We start from the raw sequence: 25,870 nt of genomic DNA, 5'->3' as shown, positions 1-25,870 counted from the left end.
CTGCGAGAAATCTCCTGGCTGTGCACTGCTCCCACTGCTGACCGGGCCAGCAGAATGATGGAATTGTTAAGCAACTCTGCTCCATCTGCCAAAAGCGGGATTTCCCAACCATTTTAATTCTTAGCCCATTCCCATTGCGACATGTGAGGCCTACAGTGAGGCCTTTCTCAGGGTGAAGGAGCGATACCTCATATTTCATCAAGGTATCTTCCAACCTGATGGCGTGAACATCGATTTGTCCTGCCGGTAATTTTTTTTTTCTTTCCTTTCTTTTTTCCTCCCCCTGCCCTCTTCTTCCATTCCCCGCTCCGGCCTCCTGCCTCTTCTCCTCTCCTGCATGTCTCCTCACCCTGGTGCCCCTCCTCCTTCCCTATCTTCCACGGTCCACTCTTCTCTCGTATCAGGTTCCTTCCTCTCAAACCATTTGCCTTTCCCAGCCACTTGGCTTCACCTGTCACATACTAGCCCGTTCTCCTTCCACTTCCTCCATCTTATTCTGGCATCTTCCCCCTTCCTTTCCAGTCCTGATAAAGGCTGTCGGCCTGAAACGTTGACTACTTATTCATTTTCATAGATGCTGCCTGACCTGCTGAGTTCCTCCAGCACGTTGTGTGTGTTGCTTCGGTTTGCTATGCTGTACAGTGCAGGGAAGATTGGAAATCAACCGTCCTGCACATAGGCAGATGCAGTCAAAGTCAACTTCATTGTCTGTGCACAGGTTACTAACAGACACATAGCATAAAATAATCAGCATTCACACAAAAATCAATAAATTAAGCATAAATTATACACAGTTTTTACAAGAAAGAGCACAATTCGAACCAAAAAAAGTCTGTTTCAGTACAGATTGATTATAGTACTCTAGTGCTTTTGTCATATTGATCAGTTCAAGAACCGGATGGTTGAAGGGAAGTAGCTGTTCCTGAACTTGGTGGTGTGGGAATCCTGCCTTATAGCTGCCCTGGATATAACTGTCCTGTGTATATACATGCAGAAACGATCAGTATTGTGCTGCTACACATACACAACTGTGCTGTTGCATGTATATATCAAGGAATTAACCTTGTTGTGTATGTACACTTCTCTAAACCAACTGTCTGGTTTGTGTATGCATTAAGTAGCAACAACTGTCCCATGTGCGTACACATATACTGTAGAAATTTAGTTGCCCAATATGTGTGCATCTTTAGCAGTTAACGGAACTACGTGCGTACAGATGTAGCAAGCAGCTCTGTACAGACTCAGGGCTCAGCAGCCCTCTGCACCTTGCACCCAGCTGTCATGTGTGTACAGACAAGTGGAACCAGTTCCCTATTTGTGTACACGTCTGTTCACTGCTGATGGGTCTGTTGAATTATACTGTTTAATTAATACTTTTTCTTGCAGCTTAACAATTAATTATCTGCTTGTGTTTTATATAACTACTTATATACATGTAACTGTTCAGTATGCTTACAAGTGGTCACGGTATGTATATACAGTTGTTCAGTATGCCCCCAGTGGTCACAATGTGTATATGCAGTCATTGAGTATATCCTCTAGTGGTCACATTATGTATATGCAATTGTTCAGTAGTCACAGTACTTTATACTTTATTGTCCCCAAACAATTGGTACTAGAACGTACAATCATCACAGCGATATTTGATTCTGCGCTTCCCGCTCCCTGGATTACAAATTTTAAATATTAAAAATAGTAAAAATTAGTAAATATTAAAAATTTAAATTATAAATCATAAATAGAAAATAGAAAAATGGGAAGTAAGGTAGTGCAAAAAAACCGAGAGGCAGGCCCGGATATTTGGAGGGTGCGGCCCAGATCCGGGTCAGGATCCGTTCAGCAGTCTTATCACAGTTGGAAAGAAGCTGTTCCTAAATCTGGCCGTACAAGTCTTCAAGCTCCTGACCCTTCTCCCGGAGGGAAGAGGGACGAAAAGTGTGTTGGCTGGGTGGGTCGTGTCCTTGATTATCCTGGCAGCACTGCTCCGACAGCATGCAGTGTAAAGTCAGTCCACGGACGGAAGATTGGTTTGTGTGATGTGCTGCGCCATGTTCACGATCTTCTGCAGCTTCTTCCGGTCTTGGACAGGACAACTTCCATAGCAGGTTGTGATGCACCCCAGAAGAATGCTTTCTACGGTGCATCTATAAAAATTAGTGAGGGTTTTAGGGGACAGGCCAAATTTCTTTAGTATGCATATGCAATTGTTCAGTGTGTCCCCTAGTAATCACAGTGTGTATATGCAGTTGTTCAGTGTGTCCCCTAGTGGTCACAGTGTGTACATGCAATTGTTAGTGTGTCCCCTAGTGGTCACAGTGTGTATATGCAATTGTTAGTGTGTCCCCTAGTGGTCACAGTGTGTATATGCAGTTGTTCAGTGTGTCCCCTAGTGGTCACAGTGTGTACATGCAATTGTTAGTGTGTCCCCTAGTGGTCACAGTATGTATATGCAATTGTTAATGTGACCCCTAGTGGTCACAGTTTGTACGCGCAGTTGTTCAGTGTGTCCCCTAGTAGTCACAGTATGTAGCACTTGTTAAGTGTGCTCTCTCTGATGGAACTGATCCTCACATTCAATAATTTCTCCTTTGGCTCCCCCTGCTTCCTTCAAACCCGAGGTGTAGCCATTGGCATTCGCATGGGTCCCAGCTTTGCCTGCCTTTCTGTTAGCTACATGGAACAGTCTATGTTCCAAGCCTACACTGGTATCACTCCCCAACTATTCCTTCGCTACATCGACGACTGCATTGGTGCTACTTCCTGCACAAATGCAGAGCACATCAACATCAACAACTTTGCCTCCAGCTTCCACCTTGCCCTCAAATTTACCTGGTCCATTTCCGACACCTCCCTCCCCTTTCTTGATCTGTCTGTCTCTATGCCTGGAGACAGTTTATCTATTGATATCTTTTATAAACCCATCGATTCTCACAGCTACCTGGATTATATCTCTTCCCACCCTGTCATGTAAAAATGCCATCCACTTCTCTCAGTTCCTCCATCTCTGCTGCATCTGCTCTCAAGATGAGCATTTTCATTCCAGAATGAAGGAGATATCCTCCTTCTTCAAAGAAAGGGGCTTTCCTTCCTCAAGTATCAATGCTGCCCTCACCTGCATCGCATCCATTCTGCGCACATCTACACTCACCCCATTCTCCCACCACCCTCCCAGGGATAGGGTTCCTCTTGTTCTCACCTACCACCCCACCAGCCTCTGCGTCCAGCATATATTTCTCTGTAACTTCCGCCATCTCCAATGGGATCCCACAACCGAGCCCATCTTTTCCTCCCCCCCCCACTTTCCACAGGGATCGCTCCCTATGCAAATTCTTTCTCCATTCATCCCTCCCCACTGATCTCCCTCCTGGTACTTATCCTTGCAAGTGGAACAAGTGCCACACCTGCCCCTACACATAGACATGTCAATCGACAGCCTCCTCTACTGTCAGAATGAGGCCTCACTCAGGTTGGAGGAGCAATACCTTATATTCCGTTTGGGTGGCCTCCACCTTGATGGCATGAACCTTGATTTCTCAAACTTCTGGTAACTGCCCCTCACATCTCCTTCACCATTCCCCATTCCCATTTCCCTTTCTCACTTTATATCTTTACGACAGCATCACCTCCTCTCTACTTTCTTCCATGGTCTTCCACCCTCTCCTATCAGATTCCCCATTCTCCAGTCTTTGTCTCTTTCACCAATCAACTTCCCAGATTTTTATTTCACCCCCCCATTTCACCAATCACCAAGAACCTTGTTCTTCTTTCTATCCTCCTGTCCCACATTCTTACTCTGACCTCTCATCTTTTTTTTCCACTCCTGATGTAGGATCTTGGCCCAAAATGCCGATTATTTAGTCTTTTCCATAGATGCTGCCTGACCTGCTGAGTTCCTCCAGGATTTTGTGTGTGTTGCTTGGTCATGTTATGTTAATACAATTGTTCAGTGTCCCGCTAGGGGTCACAGTGTGAATATGCGATTGCTCAGTGTGTCCCCTAGTGGTCACAGTGTGTATATGCGATCGTACAGTGTGTCCCGTAGTGGACGTCTTCTGTGTCTTGTCCTGCTCTACACGTTCCACGACGCTTGCAGAGACCGCCTTCTTGACCGTTGGACCTTCCATCGGTCTCGTCCGCTCAATCCGCCAGAGTCTGTCTTCACATGCTGGGATAGACAACTCCCTATCTCACCAAGGGTTTGAGACCCGTCGGCTACCCTCACCTGGTTTAGCCGGCTAGTCGAAGCCGTTGCCCGGGGTGTGGCCGCTGTCGCATGCAAACAGCTACGGGGAGCCACAGGTGAGAGCTGAGTGCCAGGTGGGGACCAAAGGTGGACTAACCGCCTTGAAAAGGACGCGACATGTTACCCCACCAGAGGTGCTACCCCTCCCTGACACCCCATACACCCCAACATATGCATATGTAATTGCTCAGTGTGTCCCCCAGTGGTCACGGTATGTATGTGCAATTGCTCAGTGTATCCCCTAGTGGTCACAGTGTGTATATGCAATTGTACAGTGTGTCCCCTAGTGGTCACAGTGTGTATATGCGATTGTATAGTGTGTCCCCTGGTGGCTACATCATATATATGCAGTTTTTTATACAAACTTAAAAGTTTCTTTGCAACACATATACACAAGGTACAGATAATCAATATTTACAAAGACAGTAAGTATACTCAAATTAAATTATGGTTATTACCGTCTATAAAACAGTTGTTCAGTGCGTCCCCTAGTGGTCACGGTATGTATGTGCAATTGTTCAGCGCGTCCCCTAGTGGTCACGGTATGTATGTGCAATCAACACCTCCAGAAGACAAACTGCTTCCGCTTGGCAACACATAACACGAGGGTTGGCAAAGACTTCAGAAACTGGAAAGAGGTGCTGGGTCCGCATGGTGTTGGCAAAATGAACAGTAACAGTCTACTGTTGTTGAGCCTCTGTGCTGCAAATGATCTATCACCAACACCCTGTTCAATACAAGACAACATGGCAGCATCTGAGATCCAAACAGTGCATCTTATAGATTTTCTTATCACTCGGAGGTGGGACACTGGTGACTTCAGGACAACCAGAGCAATGAACGGAGCAGGGTGCTGGACGGATCATCGGCTGGTTAGATCGATTCTCACAATATGCATTGCTCCTCAAAGTCTTAGGAAGCCAAAGGCCATTCAACAGCCATTCAATAGCGGGAAGCTGAACCACCCCTGGCATCGAGGACAATTTGCAGACAATCTGGGTGACAAGTTTATGTTACAAGGTCCCCTCACTGGAAACCCCACACAGAATGGGAGGACTATAAAGCCTGGGTAAAAGAGCCAGCTACATGTTCTGGAGTCTAGAAAGCGAAACCACCAAGACTGGCTCGATGAAAATGATGACAGCATTGCCAAGATCTTGTGAGAAAAGCAGAAAACACTGACTGCATGGCAGAATGACTTGTCTTATATTATGAAACGTGGTCAGTTTAAGCAGCTCCAGAGACAAGCACAGAGTGCACTGTGCAGAATGCAGGATGCATGGCAGGAGGGAACAGAGGAAAAAGTTCGGTTGGAGTATAAAGTCAATCTGAGTGTGGCCTCATCATGACAGTAGAGGAGGCCATGGTTTGACATAACAAAATGAGAATGGGAAGTGGAATTAAAAATGGTTTAAATGAAAGTGGTTTCAATGAAAATGCAATCATTTTTGTGAACCTCCTTTGAACCCTCTCCAGTGTCACCTTTCTAAGATAAAGGGGCCAAAACTACTCACAACACTCCAAGTGAGGTCTCACCAGTGCTTTATAAAGCCCCAATATTAATCCTTGCTTTTATATTCTAGTCCTCTTGAAATGAAATGAATGCTAACATTGCATTTGGCTTCCTCACTACTGACTCCACCTGCAAATTAACCTTTAGGGAATCGTACACAAGGACTCCCAAGTCCCTTTGCACCTTGGATTTTTGTATTTTCTTTCCATTTAGAAAATACTCAACCCTTTCATTTCTTCTACCAAAGTGCATGGCCATACACTTCCCAACACTGTATTCCATCTACCACTTCTTTGCCCATTATCCTAATCTGTCTAAGGACTTCTGTAGCCTCTCTACTTCCTTGAAGCTTCCTGCCCCTCCATCTATCTCCGTATCATTTGCAAACTTTGCAACAAAACCATCAATTCCATCATCCAAGTCATTGACATGTAACGTAAAAAGAATTGATCCCAACACAGACCCTTGTGAAACAACACTAGTCACTGGCAGCCAACCTTCATTCCCACTCTTTGCCTCCTGCCAATCAGCCACTGTTTTATCCCTGCTAGAATCTTTCCTGTAATACCACGGGCTTGTAGCTTGTTAAGCAGACCCATGTGTGGCACCTTGTCAAAGCCCTTCTGAAAATCCAAGTACACAACATCAACCAATTCTCCTTTGTCTACCTTGCCTATTATTTTTCAAAGAATTCCAACAGATTTGTCACGGGAGATTTTCCCTTGAGGAAACCATACTGACCATGGCCTATTTTATCATGTGCCTCCAAATATTCAGAAACCACATCCTTAACAATGCACTCCAATATCTTCCCAACCACTGAGGCTAGACTCTCTTCTACCCCTCTCCCTTCTAGAAGAGGGGAATGATATTTGCAATTTTCTAGCCTTCTGGAACCATTCTAGAATCTAGTGATTCTTGAAAGGCCATTACTAATGCCTCCACAATCTCTTCAGTCACCTCTTTCAGAACCCTGGGATGCACACCATCTGGTCCAGGTGACTTATCTACCTACAGACCTTGCAGATTTGCAAGAACTTTCTCCCTAGTAATAGCAACTTCACACACTTCTGACCCCTCACACTCTTGAATTATAGGCCAGTTAGCCTGATCGGGAAGATGTTGGAGTTCATTATTAAGGATGAGGTTTCAGGATATTGGAGTCCAAAGTCTGCGTGGTTTCCTAAGGAGAAATCTTACCTGACAAATCTGTTGAAACGAAGGAGAGTCAATGGATGTTCAAGCAACACACATCAAAGTTGCTGGTGAACGCAGCAGGCCAGGCAGCATCTCTAGGAAGAGGTACAGTCGACGTTTCGGGCTGAGACCCTTCATCAGGACTAACTGAAGGAAGAGCTAGTAAGAGATTTGAAAGTTGGAGGGGGAGGGGGAGATCCAAAATGATAGGAGAAGACAGGAGGGGGAGGGATGGAGCCAAGAGCTGGACAGGTGATTGGCAAAAGGGGTATGAGAGGATCATGGAACAGGAGGTCCGGGGAGAAGGAAAAGGGGGGGGGGGAACCCAGAGGATGGGCAAGGGACAGAGGGACAGAGGGAGAAAAAGGAGAGTGAGAGAAAGAATGTGTGTATAAAAATAAATAATGGATGGGGTACGAGGGGGAGGTGGGGCATTAGCAGAAGTTTGAGAAGTCGATGTTCATGCCATCAGGTTGGAGGCTACCCAGACGGAATATAAGGTGTTGTTCCTCCAGCCTGAGTGTGGCTTCATCTTTACAGTAGAGGAGGCCGTGGATAGACATGTCAGAATGGGAATGGGATGTGGAATTAAAATGTATGGCCACTGGGAGATCCTGCTTTCTCTGGCGGACAGAGCGTAGGTGTTCAGCAAAGCAGTCTCCCAGTCTGCGTCGGGTCTCACCAATATATAGAAGGCCACATCGGGAGCACCGGACGCAGTGTATCACCCCAGCCGACTCACAGGTGAAGTGTCGCCTCACCTGGAAGGACTGTCTGGGGCCCTGAATACTGTAAAGATGAAGCCACACTCAGGTTGGAGGAAGTGTATGCTCATACATTTTGGTAGAAGAAATAAAATTATTAACTATTTTCTAAATGGGGAGAAAAATTTAAAAATCAGAAGTGCAAAGAGACTTGGGAGCCCTTGTGCAGGATTCCCTGAAGATTAACTTACAGATTGATGTTAGCATTCATTTCAAGAGGACTAGAATATTAAAAACAAGCATGCAATGCTGGGGCTATGTAAGGCATTGGTCAGACCGCACTTGGACTATTGTGAGCAGCTTTCAGCCCCTTATCTAAGTGTTGGCATTGAACAAGATCCAGAGGAGATTCACAAGAATAATTCTGGGAACGAAAGTCTGACTCTGTGATTCAGAAGGGAAGGTGGGGAGAAGAGGCGAGCTGTAGTGATAGGGAATTCATTATTTAGGGGAACAGAAAGGAGGTTCTGTGGATGAGAATGAGTTTCCCAGATGGTGTGTTGCTTTCTGGGTGCGAGGGCCTGGGACATCTCAGCATTCTTAAGTGGGAGGGTGAACAGCGAGAGGCTGTGGTCCGTGTAGGTACCAATGTCATGGGTAAGAAGAGTGACGAGGTTCTGCAAAGGGAGTACAGGAAGTTAGGTGCTACATTAAAGGGCAAGAACTCCAGGCCTGTAATCTCAGGATTGCTACCCATGCCATGGGCTAGTGAGGCCACAAATAGGAAGATTAAACAGTTTGTGTAGGAAAGATTTTTGGATCATTAGGCTCTCTTGCAGGGAAGCTGGGACGTGTGCACCGGAGATGGACACGGAAATCATAGAAGTGAAGTAAAGTGTCATCCACTTCATGGGTCTGATACAGATTACAGAGAAGGAGATGTTTACCATCCAGAGGCAAATCAGGGTGGGTAAATCTCCAATGGTAGGGCCTGACAAGGTTCCCTCACACCCTGCGGGAGGCATGCAGAAATCGCCAGGGCCCTAGGCCCGAGCAAAGATATTTAAATCATCCTTAGTGGCACGTGAGGTATCAGAGGATTAGAGGGCAGCTAATGTTGTTCTGCTGTTTAAGAAAGGCTCTAAGAATAAACCAGGGAATTATAGTTCGGTGAGCCTGACGTCAACGTTGGGAAAGTAATTGGAAGGTATTCTGATGAACTGGATATCAAAGTGTTTGGACAGACATGGACTGATTCAGATAGTCAGCATGGCTTCATGTGTGGTAGGCCAAGTCTAGCCAATCTTTTTGAGGAAGTTACCAGGAAAGTTGAAGGCAAGGCAGTGGCTGTTGTCTACATGGACAACACATTTGTCAAGGTCCTGCATGGGAGATTGGTCAAGAAGGTCCCTCCAAACCTCTCTGACTGGTGGAGTGCTGCAGGGATCAGTGCTGGGTCCACTGTTGTTTTTTATCTGTATCAATGAGATGGATGATCATGTAGTGAAGTGGATCAGCAAATTTGCAGATGACACCAAGTTTGGGGGTGTAGTGGACAGTGAGGAGTACTATCAGAGCTTGCAGAGAGACCAGGACAAACTGAATTTAATGCAGACAAGTGTGAGGTGTTGCACTTCACTTGGGCCAGCCAGGTAGGTCTCACACAGTGAACGGTAGGGCAGTGAGGAGTGTGGTAGAACAAAGGGATCTGGGAATACAGGTCCATAATTCATTGAAAGTGGCGTCACAGGTAGACAGGGTCGTAAAAACGAGCTTCTGGCACATTGACTTTCATAAATCAATGTGTGGAGTACAGCAGGTGGGATGTTACATTGAAGTTGAATAAGTCATTGATGAGGCCTAATTTGGGGGATCGTGTGCAGTTTTGGTCCTCTACCTACAGGAAAGATGCAAATAAGCTCGATTTCCTTGTTTAAGAGAGGTTTGGAGGGGTAGGGAGCCCCGTGGTCGCAGTGCAGATCGGATCGATGGGTTACATGGTTCAACACAGAAGGGCCTGTTTCTTTGCAGTACTTTTCTATGACTGTGAAGGGTACAAGGAGCATTTGAAACTCTGGGCCTGTACTCACTGGAGTTTAAAAGAATGAGAGGGGATCACATTGAAACTTACCCAATATTGAAAGGCCGAGATAGAGTGGATGTGAAGATGATGTTTCCTATAGTGGGGGAGTCTGGAAACCGAGGGCACAGATTCAAAATAGGACGTACATTTAGAGAGGGCGGACGGGGAGGGAAGGTGGAAGAGGGGAGAAGGGGTGAAGGGGAGGGGAGAGTGGGGATGAGAGTAGGGGCAGGGTGGTGGAGACAGAGGAGAGAGGAGGGGCAGGGTGGTGGAGACGGAGAAGAGAGGAGGGGGAGGGGCAGGGTGGTGGAGACGGAGGAGAGAGGAGGGGGAGGGGATAAGGAGGAAGGTAAGGAAAGGGAGAGGGGCCTCATGCCACCTCAGCTAATCAAGGGAGTGCTGCCGATGATTGCAACCTGCCAACCAGTTATCACGAGTGTATGCAACAGGACAGACACTGGCTGCCTTCTCTACACTCTCAGGGGTCAGATGTTCTATGTGGGACCCATTCTGGGATTGAAACTGGGAAACCTGGAGACACTTAGCAGGCCAGGCAGCAGCTATGGAGAAAGAAACCATCACCAACTGGAAAGTGATCGTTCATGAGGATGTTCAGCATCCATACACACACCAGTCGTGGGTAATTACACACCGGGTAGTGTCCACAGGCATCTGGGAGCAGGCAGTCCTGTGTACAAACTCGAGGGCTACAAATGCCATGGAATGGTGGGAGAGATGGCCCAATTCTGCTCCTAATGAACTGGAAAACTCACAGAGCAGGAACTAAAATCTATGGAGAGTGATGGGTTCTGTGTCTCGTTGTAATAGTGGGGTATTAACTTCCTATAGTGGAGATTAACTCCTGAATTCCTAGAGTGCGGGAATTAACCAATAATCCCACAGTGAGTATTAACCCAGAATCAGAATGAGGTTCATTATCTCTGATATATGTGGTCAGGTTTGTGGATACGATGGGGTCTTTTAAGAGACTCCTGGACTGGTACATGGATCTCAGAAAAATAGAGGGCTACAGGTAACTCTAAGTAGTTTTTAAGGTAGGGACATGTTCGGCACAGCATTGTGGGCTGAAGGGCCTGTATTGGGCTGTAGGTTTCTATGTTTCTAAATGGCAGAGCAGACCCAATCGCCTAGTTCTGCTCTTATATCTTATTGTCTTATGGAGATTTACCAGAATACTGCCTGGGTTGGAGTGTGTTTCTTCTGAGGAAAGGCTGAGCAAGCTTGGGCTGTTTGGATCAAAGGAGGATGAGAGGTGACTTGGTCGAGGTGTACAAGATGATCAGAGGCAGCACCTTCATCCCAGGGCTGTCAGGAGAGGGCATTGTTTTAAGATGATTGGAGGGATGTCAGAGGTCGGTTTTATTTTACACTTAGGGGGGTAGTTGTGTGGAACGCCCTGCCAGGGCTGGTGGGTACAGGCAGATATTCAAGCGCCTCTGAGGTAGGCAGATGGGGAAAGAAAAAGTGGAGGGTTACGTGAGAGGCAATGTTTGATTCATCTTGGTTGAAAAGCTTGGTACAACAGAGTGGGCCGAAGGGCCTGTACTGTGCTGGAATATTCTATGTATCCACCTATACCACCATGGCCGGCACCCACCACTCTCCTGTGTAAAAAGACTTACCTCTGTCATCGCCCTTGTACCTACATCCCAGCACCTTAAAACTATGCCCTCTCGTGTTAGCCACTTCAGCCCTAGTTTTACTCTCCCTTTGAAAGCGAGCATAAAAGGCCTTGAGCCCGTCTGCGAATGAAGTCGCGCTGCCATTCATGACATAAGGTTTCATTTCTGCAGTGAGGGAGCATTTACTATCCCCTTGTAGTGGCGATTAGACCCCGGGAACGTCACTGTCTGCCCGAAGATTGGCTGGATCACCCATAAAATCTGAGATCGCCTTCTTGGCACCCATGGGCCTGACTACGGTTTGGACTCGGCCGGGGAAAGGCTACCAACAGCGGATATCGGCCCCGCCCCAGTTCCGAGCTGCACAATATGATCCCTGCCCCACCCGGTCTCCACGCTTGGACTTTGCCCTGACCGCCGCTTCCCCTCTTGTTGGACTGCGCCATGGATTTGAGCAACTTGCAGAAAGTGCTCGGAGTGACGGGCCTCGGACTGGGCTTGGTTGTAGGAGTGGGTCTGGGTGAGTGAGTGACCGCGCCTGCCGGCCGGTCCATGTTGGCACCTGGCAGCGGAGCGGTGCTCGCAGGGTGCTGGTGTGCGCTGGGGCCCTGGGGGGGGGGGGAGAGGTTGCGTCGGGCAATGGGGCCTGAGCAAGTTCGCCGGCGCCCCGTCCCGCTGTCCACTCTCCCGTTCTGGTCCCACGCTCCTCGTCTCCGGGCAAGTTCGGGTCGTGACGGGGCTTGACGGGGCCCTGGGCCCTCCGCCGGTCTATCGGGGGCGGAAGGAGGGCTGCGCTCCCCGGGCCGACTGCGTCCGTGCCTGGCTGTCCTTGGAGAGGGGAGGGGGGAGAGGGGGAGGGGAGAGGGGGGAGAGGGGGGAGAGGGGGGGGAGAGGGGGGAGAGGGGAGGGAGGGGGAGGGAGGGGGGAGAGGGGGAGGGTAGGGGGGAGAGGGGGAGGGTAGGGGGGAGAGGGGAGGGAGGGGGGAGGGGGGAGAGGGGAGGGGGAGAGGGGAGGGGGGGGAGAGGGGAGGGAGGGAGGGGGGAGGGGGGAGGGAGGGAGGGGGGAGGGAGGGAGGGGGGAGGGGGGGAGAGGGGAGGGAGGGGGGAGGGGGGGAGAGGGGAGGGAGGGGGGAGGGGGGGAGAGGGGAGGGAGGGGGGAGGGGGGAGAGGGGAGGGAGGGGGGAGGGGGGAGAGGGGAGGGAGGGGGGAGGGGGGAGAGGGGAGGGAGGGGGAGGGGGAGAGAGAGGGGAGGGGGGAGAGGGGGGGAGAGGGGAGGGAGGGGGAGGGGAGAGGGGAGGGAGGGGGAGAGGGGAGGGAGGGGGAGAGGGGAGGGAGGGGGGAGGGGGAGAGGGGAGGGAGGGGGAGGGGGAGAGGGGAGGGGGAGGGGGGAGGGGGAGGGGGAGGGGGAGGGAGGGGGGAGAGGGGAGGGAGGGGGAGGGGGGAGAGGGGAGGGGGAGGGGGGAGGGGGAGGGGGAGAGGGGAGGGGGAGGGGGAGAGGGGAGGGGGAGGGGGGAGAGGGGAAGGGGGGAGAGGGGAGGGGGAGGGGGGAGAGGGGAAGGGGGGAGAGGGGGGGAGAGGGGAGGGGGGAGGGGGGAGAAGGAGAGGGGGGAGAGGGGGGAGGGGGAGAGGGGAGGAGGGGGGAGAGGGGAGGGAGAGGGGGGAGGGGGAGAGGGGAGGAGGGGGGAGAGGGGAGGGAGGAGGGGGGAGAGGGGAGGGAGAGGGGGGAGGGGGGAGGGGGGAGAGAGGAGGGGGGAGGAGGAGGGGGGAGGGGAGGGAGAGGGGGGAGGGGGGAGGGGGGAGAGAGGAGGGGGGGAGGAGGAGGGAGGAGGGGGGAGGGGAGGGGAGAGGAGGGGGGAGGGGAGAGGAGGGGGGGGGGGGAGAGAGGGGGGAGAGAGGGGGAGGGGAGGGGGAGGGGGGAGAGAGGAGGGGGGAGAGGGGGAGGGAGGAGGGGGGAGAGGGGGAGGGGAGAGGGGGGTAGGGGAGGGGGAGGGAGGAGGGGAGAGGGGGGTAGGGGAGAGGGGGGAGGGGGAGAGGGAGGAGGGAGGGGGAGAGAGGGGGCAGAGGGGGGAGGGGAGGGAGGGGGGAGAGGGGAGGGAGGGGGGAGGGGGGAGGGGGGAGAGAGGGGGGAGGGGGGAGAGGGGAGGGAGGGGAGAGGGGAGGGAGGGGGGAGAGGGGAGGGAGGGGGGAGAGGGGAGGGGGGAGGGGGGAGAGGGGGAGGGGGGAGGGGGGAGAGGGGAGGGGGGAAAGGGGGAGGGGGGAGAGGGGGGGAGGGGGAGGGGAGAGAGGGGAGAGGGGGAGGGAGGAGGGGAGAGAGGGGAGAGGGGGGAGGGAGGAGGGGAGGGGGAGAGGGGAGAGGGGAGAAGGAGAGGGGGGGAGAGGGGGGAGGGGGAGAGGGGAGGAGGGGGGAGAGGGGAGGGAGAGGGGGGAGGGTGGAGGGGGGAGAGAGGAGGGGGGGAGGAGGAGGGGGGAGGGGAGGGAGAGGGGGGAGGGGGGAGGGGGGAGAGAGGAGGGGGGAGGAGGAGGGGGGAGGGGAGGGGAGAGGAGGGGGGAGGGGAGAGGAGGGGGGAGAGAGGGGGGGGAGAGAGGGGGGGGAGGGGAGAGGGGAGGGGGGGAGGGGGGGGGGAGGGGGGAGAGAGGAGGGGGGAGAGGGGGAGGGAGGAGGGGGAGAGGGGGAGGGGGAGGGAGGAGGGGAGAGGGGGGTAGGGGAGAGGGGGAGAGGGGGGAGGGGGAGAGGGAGGAGGGAGGGGGAGAGAGGGGGCAGAGGGGGGAGGGGAGGGGGAAGGGAGAGGGGGAGGGGAGGGGGAAGGGAGAGGGGAGGGGGAGAGAGGGAGGGAGAGGGGGAGGGGGAGAGAGGGGGAGAGAGGGGGAGGAGGGGGAGGGAGAGGGGGGGAGAGAGGGGGGAGGGGAGGAGGGGGAGGGGAGAGGGGGAGGGGAAGAGGGGGGAGGGGAGGGGAAGAGGGGGAGGGGAGGGGGAGGGGAGGGGGGAGGGGAGGGGGAGAGGGGGGAGGGGGAGGGGAGGGGAGGGGGAGAGGGGAGGGGGAGGTTAGGGAGGGGGAGGGGGGAGAGGAGGAAGGGGGAGAGGGAGGGGGAGAGAGGGGGGAGGGGAGGGGGAGAGGGAGGGGGGAGGAGGGGGAGGGGGGAGGAGGGGGAGGGGGGAGAGGGAGGGGGGAGGAGGGGGAGGGGGGAGAGGGAGGGGGAGAGAGGAGGGGGAGGGGGGAGAGGGAGGGGGAGGAGGGGGAGGGGGGAGAGGGAGGGGGGAGAGAGGAGGGGAGGGGGGAGAGGGAGGGGGAGAGAGCGGGGAGGGGAGAGGGGGAGAGGGAGGGGGAGAGAGGGGGAGGGGAGGGTGCAGAGGGAGAGGAGGAAGGGGAGGGGGAGGGGAGAGGAGGGGGAGGGGAGTGAGGGGGGAGGGGGGGAGAGGGAGGGTGGAGGGGGAGGAGGAGGGAGAGGGAGGGGAGGGGAGGGAGGGGGGAGGAGAGGGAGGGAGGGAGGGGCTGAGAGGAGGAGGGGGAGGGAGGGGGTGAGAGAGAGGAGGGGGGAGGGGAGGGGGGAGAGGGAGGGTGGAGGGGGAGGAGGAGGGGGAGGGGAGGGGGGGGAGGAGAGGGAGGGAGGGAGGGGCTGAGAGGAGGAGGGGGAGGGAGGGGGTGAGAGAGAGGAGGGGGGAGGGAGGGGGGTGAGAGAGGAGGGGGGAGGGAGGGGTGAGTGGGGAGGGAGGGGGTGAGAGAGGCGGGGAGGGAGAGAGGAAGCAGCCTCACACCACCTCAGCTAATCAATCTAGTGCTCTCGATGATTGCAACCTGCCAAGCAGTGGTCCTGAGGCACTAACTGCCGTCTCTGTGTGCATGCCCGGAGTGAGTTGTCCTGTGTGGGCCCTGTCATGTACAGTATTGAAATGTTACGGTCAGTTATGGAGTTTGACATTTGTCAAGTACAGTGATGGTGTCATCAGTCTGGCACAGAACAACAGGTGATGTGAGGGAGCTTGGAAGTGAGAGTGAGAAATAAAGACTTGTTCAGAGCGTGAAGTGTTGAGTCATATATGCACTGTCTGATTGAGTACTAAGATAGGCAGTCAATACGCAATGGTGATAGAATACAGATTTTGAAAGTAAGTTCAATGTTAGTTGATAAGAATGGAGAAATCTGAGATCCAAAACTTCCAATGTTTTACGGACAAGAGAAGCTCTGCGGATGCTGGAAATCGGAACAACAGATAAAGTGCTGGAGGAACTCAGCAGGCCAGGCAGCTTCTATGGAAAAGAGTACAGTTGACATTTCAGGCCTCAACCCTTCAGCAGGACTGGAGAAAAAAAGACGAGTAGAGTTAAAAGGTGGGTGAGGGGAGGAGAAACAGAAGGTGGTAGGTGAAACGGAGGGGAGGGGTGAAGTAAAGAGCTGGGAAGTTGATTGGTGAAAAGAGATACAGGGCTGGAGAAGGGGGAATCTAATAGAGGAGTGAAGGCCATGGTAGTAAGAAAAGTTGGGGGGGGGGGGGAATTACCAGAAGTTCAAGAAATCTATGTTCATACCCTCAGGTTGGAGGCTACCCAGACAAGAATATAAGGTGTTGTTCCTCCAACCTGAGTGTGGACTTATCGTGACAACAGAGGAGGCCACATTGGAATGGGAAGTGGAATTAAAATGGTTAGTCACTGGGAGATTGCACTTTTTCTGTGGACAGAGTGGAGGTGCTCAGTGCACTGGCCTTCCAGTCTACATTGGATCTCACCGATATACAGGAAGCCACACCGGAGAACCGGACACAGTATATGAGCCCAACAGACTCACAGGTGAAGTGTCGCCTCACCTGGAAGGATTGTTTGGGGCCCTGAATGGTGTAGGGGCAGGTGTAGCACTTGTTTTGGCTTGCAAGGCTAAGTGCCAGGAGGGCGACCAGTGGGGAGAGGTGAATTGATAAGGGAATCACGTAGGGAGCCAGCCCTGCAGAAAGCAGAAAATGGGAGGGGGGAGGGAAAGACGTGTTTGGTGGTGGGATCCCACTGCAGGTGGCAGAAGTTTTGAAGAATTATGTGCTGGACGCGGAGGCTGGTGGGGTGATGGGTGAGGACAAGAGGAATCCTGTCCCTGGTACGTAGGGTGGTGGGAGGATGGGGTGAGAGCAGACGTGCGTGAGATTGAAGAAATGCAATTGAGAGGTGTGTGGACCATGCCACTACAAGGAAAAGTCCTGCTGAACTTCTCTACAACTGCAAATTGAGGGGGAAGTTACCAGACATCAAGAAGGTACACACAGCAGGACTGGGAGTATGAGATCGGGATACAGAACAGAAAGGAAAGTACAAGCTGTATGTAGACGATCACAGAGACACACAAGAGTCTACTGTAAAAGTTGGGGACATGGTGCTTATTCAGCAAGAAAAAGTGGATAAATTCTCCATACCTTTCAACACAACACCACACTGGGTGGTGAGAAAATCAAGTGGTAGTTGAATCTCCAACCGGAGTGCAATATACAAGGAACACCACACATTTTAAAAAAAAGTTCAACATGCAAGAGACTTTTGACAAACAGGAGGGAGTTGAAGGATTTGACAATGAGATACTGGGACAGGAGAACAATATGATGGACAGTTACAGACAAGCTCAGGCTCACAGTGAGCAAGAGCCATTACCAGACATTGAAAGCAAAAAGATACTGGTAGAAGAGCATAAGAAAACAACCTCTGAAGTTTAACAGTTTTGTAGTAAAGTAGAGCTTTAAGTTGTGGGTTTTGAAACAATGAAAACTGTTGGAAGTTGAAAATGAAGTTTTCAGTTCCAGAGTTATCATTAAGTGTGTTGGTTATGGTCATGCATATCAGAGAATATATGTTGAATTGAAATGGTCAAATCTGTGAGTCGAATGTGTACTAATACTTTGAAGTTCATTTTTCAGGAAAGGAGGAATGTTGTGATCTATGCACTAACTAATTAGTACTAAGATAGGTTGCAAATGCACAGTAGGACCCATTCTAGGATTGAAATAGGGAAGCCTGGAGGTACTCAGCAGGTCAGGCAGCAGCTGTGGAGAAAGAAACCATCAACCATAAGATACAGGAGCCACTCTATCAAGGTCTTTCACCACTTGATAGGTTTCAATGAGGTCACCCTTATTCTTCTGAATTCTAGTGAATTCAGACCCAGAGCCATCAAACGCTCTTCATATGACATCTGGTATGATCCTTCATGAAGACGTTCAGTATCTGTACACACACCCAGTCGTGTGTAGTTTCCCACCGGACAGGCAGTCCTATCTACAAACTCAGGAGGGCTATAAATGCCATCAGCAGGTATCGGCACCACCCCAGCCCCCATTCCCCACCCACCAGGTTGGACACAGGCCTTGCCTCGGCCCTGCCATAGTGGGGAAGTGATTATTAACCCTCTGTAGTGGCGATTAGGCCCCGGGATTGACTGGATCACACATCGGCTCCAACTGCAGTCCAGGCTGGGCGGAGAGAGCTGCTAACAGTGGGAATTGGCACCATCCCCATTCCAACCCCCACCATCAGTGGGTCCCGCCCCTGAGTGAAAGAAGGGAAAAGGGGGAGAGTAGGAAAGAGGGGAGGGACAGGGATAGAGCAAGGAGAGAGGGGAGAAAAGGGGGAGAGGGGCCTTGCACCATGTACCTAACCATGTGTTTCTTAAATAATATCATTGTACTTGCCTCGATCACTTGCTCTGGCAGCTCAATCCATATATTCACCACTGTCTGCATGGAAAAGTTACTCGTCAGGTCCTTTTTAAATCTTTCTCCTCTCTAAACCTTGGCCTCCTGGCTTTGGGCTCTCCTTCCCTGCAGAAATGACTGTTACTGTCCACCTAACCTATGCCTCTCATAGTTCCAAACATTTCTGTAACACTTGGACAGCTTGGGCTGAGGAATAATTGTAGGATAAAATGCAAAGGTTGAGGTTGCTTTACAAAATTATTCACATTTGCCCTATTCTGTAATTGGAGTTCCCAGAATCTCGGGCACTATTTTCCGAATCAGGTTTATTATCACCGGCATGTGTGGTGAAATTTGTTAACTTAGCAGCAGTAAAATGCAATACATAATATAGATGGAGGAAAAAAATAAGTTACAGTGTACATACGAAATAAATTACAGTGTGATCGCGGGATCCTCGCAGCAGGACGAGGAGCGAGGGGCTCGGGAGAGCGCTGAGTGCTGGGAAGCAGCTGAAGGGAGTGTGCTTTAAAAGGAGTGTGGAGGGCAACTGAAGGGTTAAACAGAGTGTTGATTAGTTGATTAGAGGGAGTGAGTACTTGAGATAATTGGCAGGGACAAATGAAAGGAGGGGTAACTGAAGAGGAGCAGCCAGTGTGTGAGTGGCTCAGGGTAGGAGTGGAGCTTTGAGGTTTTGGCTCGAGAGGCTGAGGACAAGCCTGCTCCCAGTGAGCTAAGGCTGGGTAAGTTCCTTTAATTAATTTAATTAACTTAGGAGTAGGTAATGGAGGCAGCAGTTAGGGCAGTCGAGTGCTCTGTTTGCAGTATGTGGAAAGACAGGGTGAGTACAATCGTCCCTGATGACTACACCTGTAAAAGGTGCATCCAGCTGCAGCTCCTGACAAACCGAGTTAGGGAACTGGAGCTGGATGAACTTCCGATCATTCGTGAGGCAGAAATAAACAGGAGTTGCAGGGAGATAGTCACCTCTAAAAGTCAGGAGACAGGTAGCTGGGTGACTGTCAGGAGAGGGAAGGGGAATAGACAGAATGAGCAGAGCACCCCATGGCCATTCCCATCAACAATAAGTACACCATTTTGGACACTGTTGATGGGGACGACCTACCAGGGACAAGTTGCAGTGGTTGCATCTCTGGCACCGAGACTGGACCCTCAACTCAGAAGGGAAGGAGGGAAAAGAGGAGAACAGTAGTGATAGGGGATTCGATAGTTAGGGGGACAGATAGGATGTTCTGTGGAAGAGATCGAGAATCCCGGATGGTCTGCTGCCTCCCTGGCGCCAGGGTCCGCGATATCTCGGATCGAGTCCTCAGTATTCTCAAGAGGGAGGGTGAGCAGCCGGATGTCGTGGTCCACGTAGGGACCAATGACATGGATAGGAAGAAGGAGGAGGTCCTGCAAAGAGACTTTAGGGAGCTAGGTGCAAAGTTGAAGGACAGGACCTCCGGGGTTGCAGTCTCAGGATTGCTACCTGTGCCACATGATAGTGAGGCTAGAAATAGGAAGATAATGCAGCTAAATACGTGGCAAAGGAGTTGGTGCAGGAGGGAGGGCTTCATGTTTCTGGACAATTGGGCCTTGTTCCAGGGAAGGTGGGACCTGTTCTGACGGGACGGGTTGCACCTGAACTGGAGGGGGACAAACATCCTTGCGGGAAGGTTTGCTAGTGCTGCTCCGGGGGGTTTAAACTAGATTTGTAGAGGGAGGGGAACCAAAGTGTTAGAGCTGATAGGTGGAGGGGGATAAATGTCATGTGAGGACTGCATGTATAGACAGAAATCAAAGGTTTGTATGTGATAGAAATGTTCTCAGGTGCATCTATTTCAATGCAAGGAGTATTGTAGGTAAGGCAGATGAGCTCAGGGCGTGGATTGGCACGTGGGATTACGACATTATTGCTATTAGTGAGACTTGGTTGCAGGAGGGGCATGACTGGCAGCTTAATGTTCCGGGGTTCCGTTGTTTCAGACGTGATAGAGGGGGAGGGATGAAAGGGGGAGGAGTGGCATTACTAGTCAGGGAGAATATCACAGCTGTGTGTAGACAGGACAGCCCAGAGGGCTTGTCTACAGAGGCCACGTGGGTGGAGCTGAGAAACGGGAAAGGTGCGACCACACTAATAGGGTTGTATTATAGACCACCCAATAGTCAGAGAGAATTGGAGGAGCAAATCTGTAGAGAGATGTAAGAAACGGAAAGTTGTAATAGGGGATTTTAACTTTCCACATATTGACTGGGACTCCCACACTGTGAAAGGGCTGGATGGCTTGGAGTTTGTCAAATGTGTTCAGGAAAGTTTTCTAAATCAATATATAGAGATACCTGTGAGAGAGGATGCAATACTTGATCTCCTATTAGGGAACCAGACAGGTCAGGTAACAGAAGTATGTGTAGGTGAACATTTTGGGTCCAGTGACCATAATTTCATTAGTTTCAAGTTAATTATGGATAAGGATAGGTTTGGTCCTCAAGATGAGGTTCTAACTTGGAGAAGGGCCAATTTTGTGGAGATGAGAAAGGATCTAGGAAGAGTGGATTGGGATAAGTTGTTTTCTGGCAAGGATGTGTTGATGTGTTCAGTAAGTGGAAGACCTTCAAAGCCGAAATTCTGAGAGTGCAGAGTTTGCATGTTCCTGCCAGGATTAAAGGCAAAGTCGACAGGCATAGCGAACCTTGGATTTCAAGGGATATAGGCGATCTGGTTAAGAAAAAGAGAGAGGTGTATAGCAGATATAGACAACTCAGAACAAATGAGGTACTTGAAGAGTATAGAAAATGTAAGAAAATACTAAAGAAAGAAATCAGGAAGGCAAAAAGAAGACATGAGGTTGCTTTGGCAGATAATGTGAAGGTAATCCCGAAGGGTTTCTACAAGTATATTAAGAGTAAAAGGATAGAAAGGGACAAAATTGGTCCCCTAGAAAATCAGAGTGGTTGTCTATGTGTGGAGCTTCATGAGATGAGGGAGATCTTAAACAGATGTTTTGCATCAGTATTTACTCAGGAAACTGGCATAGGGTATATGGAAGGAAGGGAAACAAGCAGTAGTGTCATGGAACATACAGAGATTAAAGAGGAGGAGGTGCTTGCTGCCTTACAGCGAATAAAGGTAGATAAATCCCCCAGGCCTGACATGATATTTGCTCAGACCTGGAGAGAGACTAGTGTAGAAATTGCAGGGGCCCTGGCTGAAATATTTAGAATGTCCTTAGCCACGGGTGCGATGCCGGAGGATTGGAGGGTAGCTCGTTGTTCCGTTGTTTAAAAAAGGCTCTAAAAGTAAACCAGGTAATTACAGACCAATGAGCCTACATCAGTAGTAGGTAAATTATTGGAAGGTGTTCTGAGAGATCGGATATATAAGTACTTGGACAGCTAAGGGCTGATTAAGGATAGTCAGCATGGCTTTGTGCATGGTAGATCGTGTTTAACAAATCTTGTAGAGTTTTTCGAGGAGGTTACCAAGAAAGTAGATGAAGGAAAGGCTGTGGATGTTGTCTACATGGACTTTAGTAAGGCTTTTGACAAGGTCCCACATGGAAGGTTAGTTCAGAAGGTTCAGACACTAGGTATCCGTGGAGAGGTTGTAAACTGGATTTGAAATTGGCTGTGTGGGAGAAGACGGAGAGTGGTAGTGGATGATTGCTTATCAGACTGGAGGCCTGTGACTAGTGGTGTGCCTCAAGGATCTGTGCTGGGACCATTGTTGTTTGTTGTCTATATCAATGATCTAGATGATGATGTGGTAAATTGGATCAACAAGTTTGCTGATGACACTAAGATTGGAGGCGTTGTGGATGGCGAAGAAGACTTTCAAAGCTTGCAGAGGGATCTGGACCAACTGGAAAAATGGGCCAGAAAATGGCAGATGGAACTTAATACAGACAAGTGTGAGGTGCTGCATTTTGGAAGGGCAAATCAAGGTAGAACATACACAGTAAATGGTAGGGCACTGAGGAGTGCAGAGGAACAAAGGGATCTGGGAGTTCAGATACATAGTTCCCTGAAAGTGGCATCACAGGTGAACAGGGTGGCAAAGAAGGTTTTTGGCATCCTGGCATTCATAAATCAAAGTATTGAGTATAGGAGTTGGGATGTTATGGGGAGGTTGTATAAGACATTGGTGAGGCCAAATTTGGAGTATTGTGTGCAGTTCTGGTCACCTAACTATAGGAAGGATATCAGTAAGATTGAAAGAGTGCAGAGAAGATTTATGAGGATGTTGCCGGGTCTTCTGGAGTTGAGTTACAGGGAAAGATTGAACAGATTAGGTCTTTATTCCTTGGAGTATAGAAGAATGAAGGGAGATTTGATAGAGGTTTACAAAATTGTGAGGGGGTATAGACAGAGTAAATGTGAATAAGCTCTTTCCACTTAGACCAGGAGAGATAAATACGAGAGGATATAGCTTTAGGGTGAAAGGGGAAAGGTTTAGGGGGAACTTCTTTACTCAGAGAGTGGTGGGAGTGTGGAATGAGCTGAAATCTGGCGTAAATGCGGGCTCACTCTTAAGTTTTAAGAATAAATTGGATAGGTACATGGATGGGAGAGGTCTGGAGGGTTATGGACTAGATGCAGGTCAATGGGACTAGTGGAATAAAGTTTTGGCACAGATTAGAAGGGCCAAATGGCCTGCTTTCTGTGCTGTAGTGTTTTGTGGTTCTATATATTGAATAGATTAAAATCATGCAAAAACAGAAATATGTATTAATAAAGTGAGGGAGTGTTCATGAGTTCAATGTCCTTTTAAGAATTGCATGGCGGAGGGTATGAAGCTGTTCCTGAATTGTTGACTGTGTGCCTTGATGCTGCTTTTCTGAGACACCACTCCTTGAAGATGTCCTGGTACTTTGTAGGCTAGTACCCAAGATAGAGCCGACTAAATTTCCGACCCTCTGTCATTTCTCTCGGTCCTGTGCAGTAGCCCCCCCCCCACCCGATACCAAACAGTGATGCAGCCTGTCAGAATGCTCTCCTCGATACAGCTGGAGAAGTTTGAGTATTTTTGTTGACATTTCAAATCTCTTCAAATGGTATAGTCACTGTCTTGCCTTCTTTATAGCTGCATCGATATGTTGGGACCAGGTTAGGTCCTCCGAGATCTTGACACCCAGGAACTTGAAATTCCTCTCTCTCTCTCTCTCTCCACTTATCCCTCTGAGGATTGGTATGTGTTCCTTTGTCTTACCCTTCCTGAAGTCCACAATCAGCTCTTTCATCTTATTAACGCTGAGTGCCAGGTTGTTGCTGCAGCACCACTCCACTAGTTGGCATATCTCGCTCCTGTACTCCTTTTCGTCCACCTGAGATTCTGCCAACAACGGATGTATCATCAGCAAGTTTATAGATGGTGTTTGAGCTATGCCTAGCCACACAGTCCTGGGTATAGAGAGAGTACAGTAGTGGGCTAAGCACACACACCCCTGAGGTGCGCCAGTGTTGATCGTCTGTGAGGAGGAGATGTTATCACCAATCCGTACAGATTGTGGTCTTCCGGTTAGGAAGTTGAGGACCCATTTGCAGAGGGAGGTACAGAGAACCAGGTTCTGCAACTTCTCAATCAGGATTGTGGGAATGAAATGTGGGATTGTGGTATTAAATGTTGAGCTATAGTCGATGAACAGCATCCTGACGTAGGTGTTTGTGTTGTCCAGGTGGTCTAAGGCCATGTGAAGAGCCATTGAGATTGCATCTGCCGTTGACCTACTGTGGCCATAGGCAAATTGCAGAGGGTCCAGGTCCTTGCTGAGGCAGGAGTTCAGTCTAGTCATAATCAACCTCTCAAAGCATTTCATCACTGTGGATGTGATTGCTACCAGGCTCACATTCTTCTTGTTAGGCACTAATATGTGAAGCAAGTGGGAACTTCTGCCTGTAGCATTGAGAGGTTGAAAATGTCCTTGAATTCTCCTACCAGTTGGTTGGCACAAGTTTTCAGAGCCTTAGCAAGTACTCCATCGGGACCTCCTGCCTTGCAAGGGTTCACTCTCTTTAAAGACAGTCTAACAGAACGAGGGTTCATAGTTTGAGGATAAGGGGGAAGCCTTTTAGGACTGAGATTAGGAAAAACTTCTTCACACAGAGAGTGGTGAATCTGTGGAATTCTCTGCCACAGGAAACAGTTGAGGCCAGTTCATTGGCTATATTTAAGAGGGAGTTAGATATGGCCCTTGTGGCTACGGGGATCAGGGGGTATGGAGGGAAGGCTGGTGCAGGGTTCTGAGTTGGATGATCAGTCATGATCATAATAAATGGCGGTGCAGGCTCGAAGGGCCGAATGGCCTACTCCTGCACCTATTTTCTATGTTTCTATGTAACATCGGCCTCCGAGACAGAGATCACAGGGTCATCAGGTGCAGCAGGGATCTTCACAGCTGCAGTTATTTTCTCCTTTTCAAAGCGGGTATAGGAGCATTGGATTCATCTGGTAGTGAAACATTGCTGCCATTCATGCTATTGGGTTTTGTTCTGTAGGAAGTGTTTTTCACCGATGTCTATTGGTTTATGAGATTATATTGTTAAGCATGTTTATTACCGTACCACCATTACCTGTATTTCTGTTCACACCTTGGGATTTGTCAAGTTAATATTTGCATGCTTTTGGATTAATTCAGAACTGCTCTGTCTTTCCTTCAGGGAAGAGGTTCTTTTCTCAGTCTCACGGAAGGTCTTTTAAGAGTCACGGAGGTGCCAAAGATGATCCTTTGACGAAATACGTCCTACAGAATTCCCTGCGGGAACATCCTGTGCTGCAGAAGCTGAAGCAGGTCAGTGAAAAGCAGTGATGGTTACCCCTTCAGTAACTACCCTGTCAGACGCGAGACAGGGTGTAAGATGGGCCACGGTTACAGGGAGACTGTCAGGTGAAGGAAGTTGGTTGACATCTCTGGGCTGGGTATGCACCCCCCTCTTCCCAGGGGGAGCCAGTTACTGGGGGAATGGCTTTGGGATTAGTAACTTCTGTTTTAGAGAAGTTGAAGAAGATAAAAAGATTAACTATATTCGCCACATGTACATTGAAACATACAGTGAAATGTGTTGTTGGTGTCGAGGATCAATACAGTATGAAGGTGTGCTGGGGGCAGCCCACCAATGTCCCCGCGCTTCTAGCACCAACATAGTGTGTCCACCACTTACTAATCATAACCTGTGTGTTCACGATTTACTAATCATGTCCACAACATAGCACGTCCACAATTTACTAATCATAACCTGCATGTCCACAATTTACTGATCATAGCCTATATGTCCACAATTTACTAATCATGTCCACAACATAGCACGTCCACAATTTACTAATCATAACCTGCATGTCCACAATTTACTGACCATAGCCTATATGTCCACAATTTACTAATCATGTCCACAACATAGCACGTCCACAATTTACTAATCATAACCTGTATGTCCACAATTTACTAATCATGTCCACAACATAGCACGTCCACAATTTACTAATCATAACCTAGATGTCCACAATTTACTAATCATAACCCGTATGTCCATGAGTTACTAATCATAACCTGCATGTCCATGATTTACTAATCATAACCTGCATGTCCACGATTTACTAATCATAACCTGCGTGTCTTTGGACTGTGGAAGAAACCAGAGAATACGGAGGAGACCCACAGGTCATGGGGAGAATGTACAAACTCCTTAGACTGCAGCAAGAATTGCCAGCTTCACTAGCATTGTAAAGCGATTGTCCTAGCCACTACCCGGAGGGAGGGGAAAGGAAGGCAAGGGAATGTGAAAGTTTGGAGCTGTGCAGGAGTGTACCTCCCTGTGATTAGATAA

General features: G+C 50.1%; 1 protein-coding gene across 1 annotated transcript in view; it reads left to right on the top strand.

The window, feature by feature from the left end:
• The first annotated feature begins 11,746 nt into the window (after nucleotides 1-11,746).
• The window catches only part of comtd1 (catechol-O-methyltransferase domain containing 1), a 28,912-nt gene continuing 14,788 nt past the window's right edge, over nucleotides 11,747-25,870 (top strand). The window contains exons 1-2 of the mRNA XM_063070301.1: nucleotides 11,747-11,903; nucleotides 24,707-24,837. Of these exons, the coding sequence (XP_062926371.1) occupies nucleotides 11,828-11,903; nucleotides 24,707-24,837 (207 nt within the window). The 5' untranslated portion in view covers nucleotides 11,747-11,827. The remainder of the gene's footprint in view (nucleotides 11,904-24,706; nucleotides 24,838-25,870) is intronic.

This window comes from Mobula hypostoma, chromosome 18, assembly GCF_963921235.1.
Source record: "Mobula hypostoma chromosome 18, sMobHyp1.1, whole genome shotgun sequence".
In the NCBI taxonomy this organism is placed as follows: domain Eukaryota; kingdom Metazoa; phylum Chordata; class Chondrichthyes; order Myliobatiformes; family Myliobatidae; genus Mobula; species Mobula hypostoma.
Note: the sequence above shows the minus strand (reverse complement) of the source record. Positions and strands in the feature narration are given on the sequence as shown.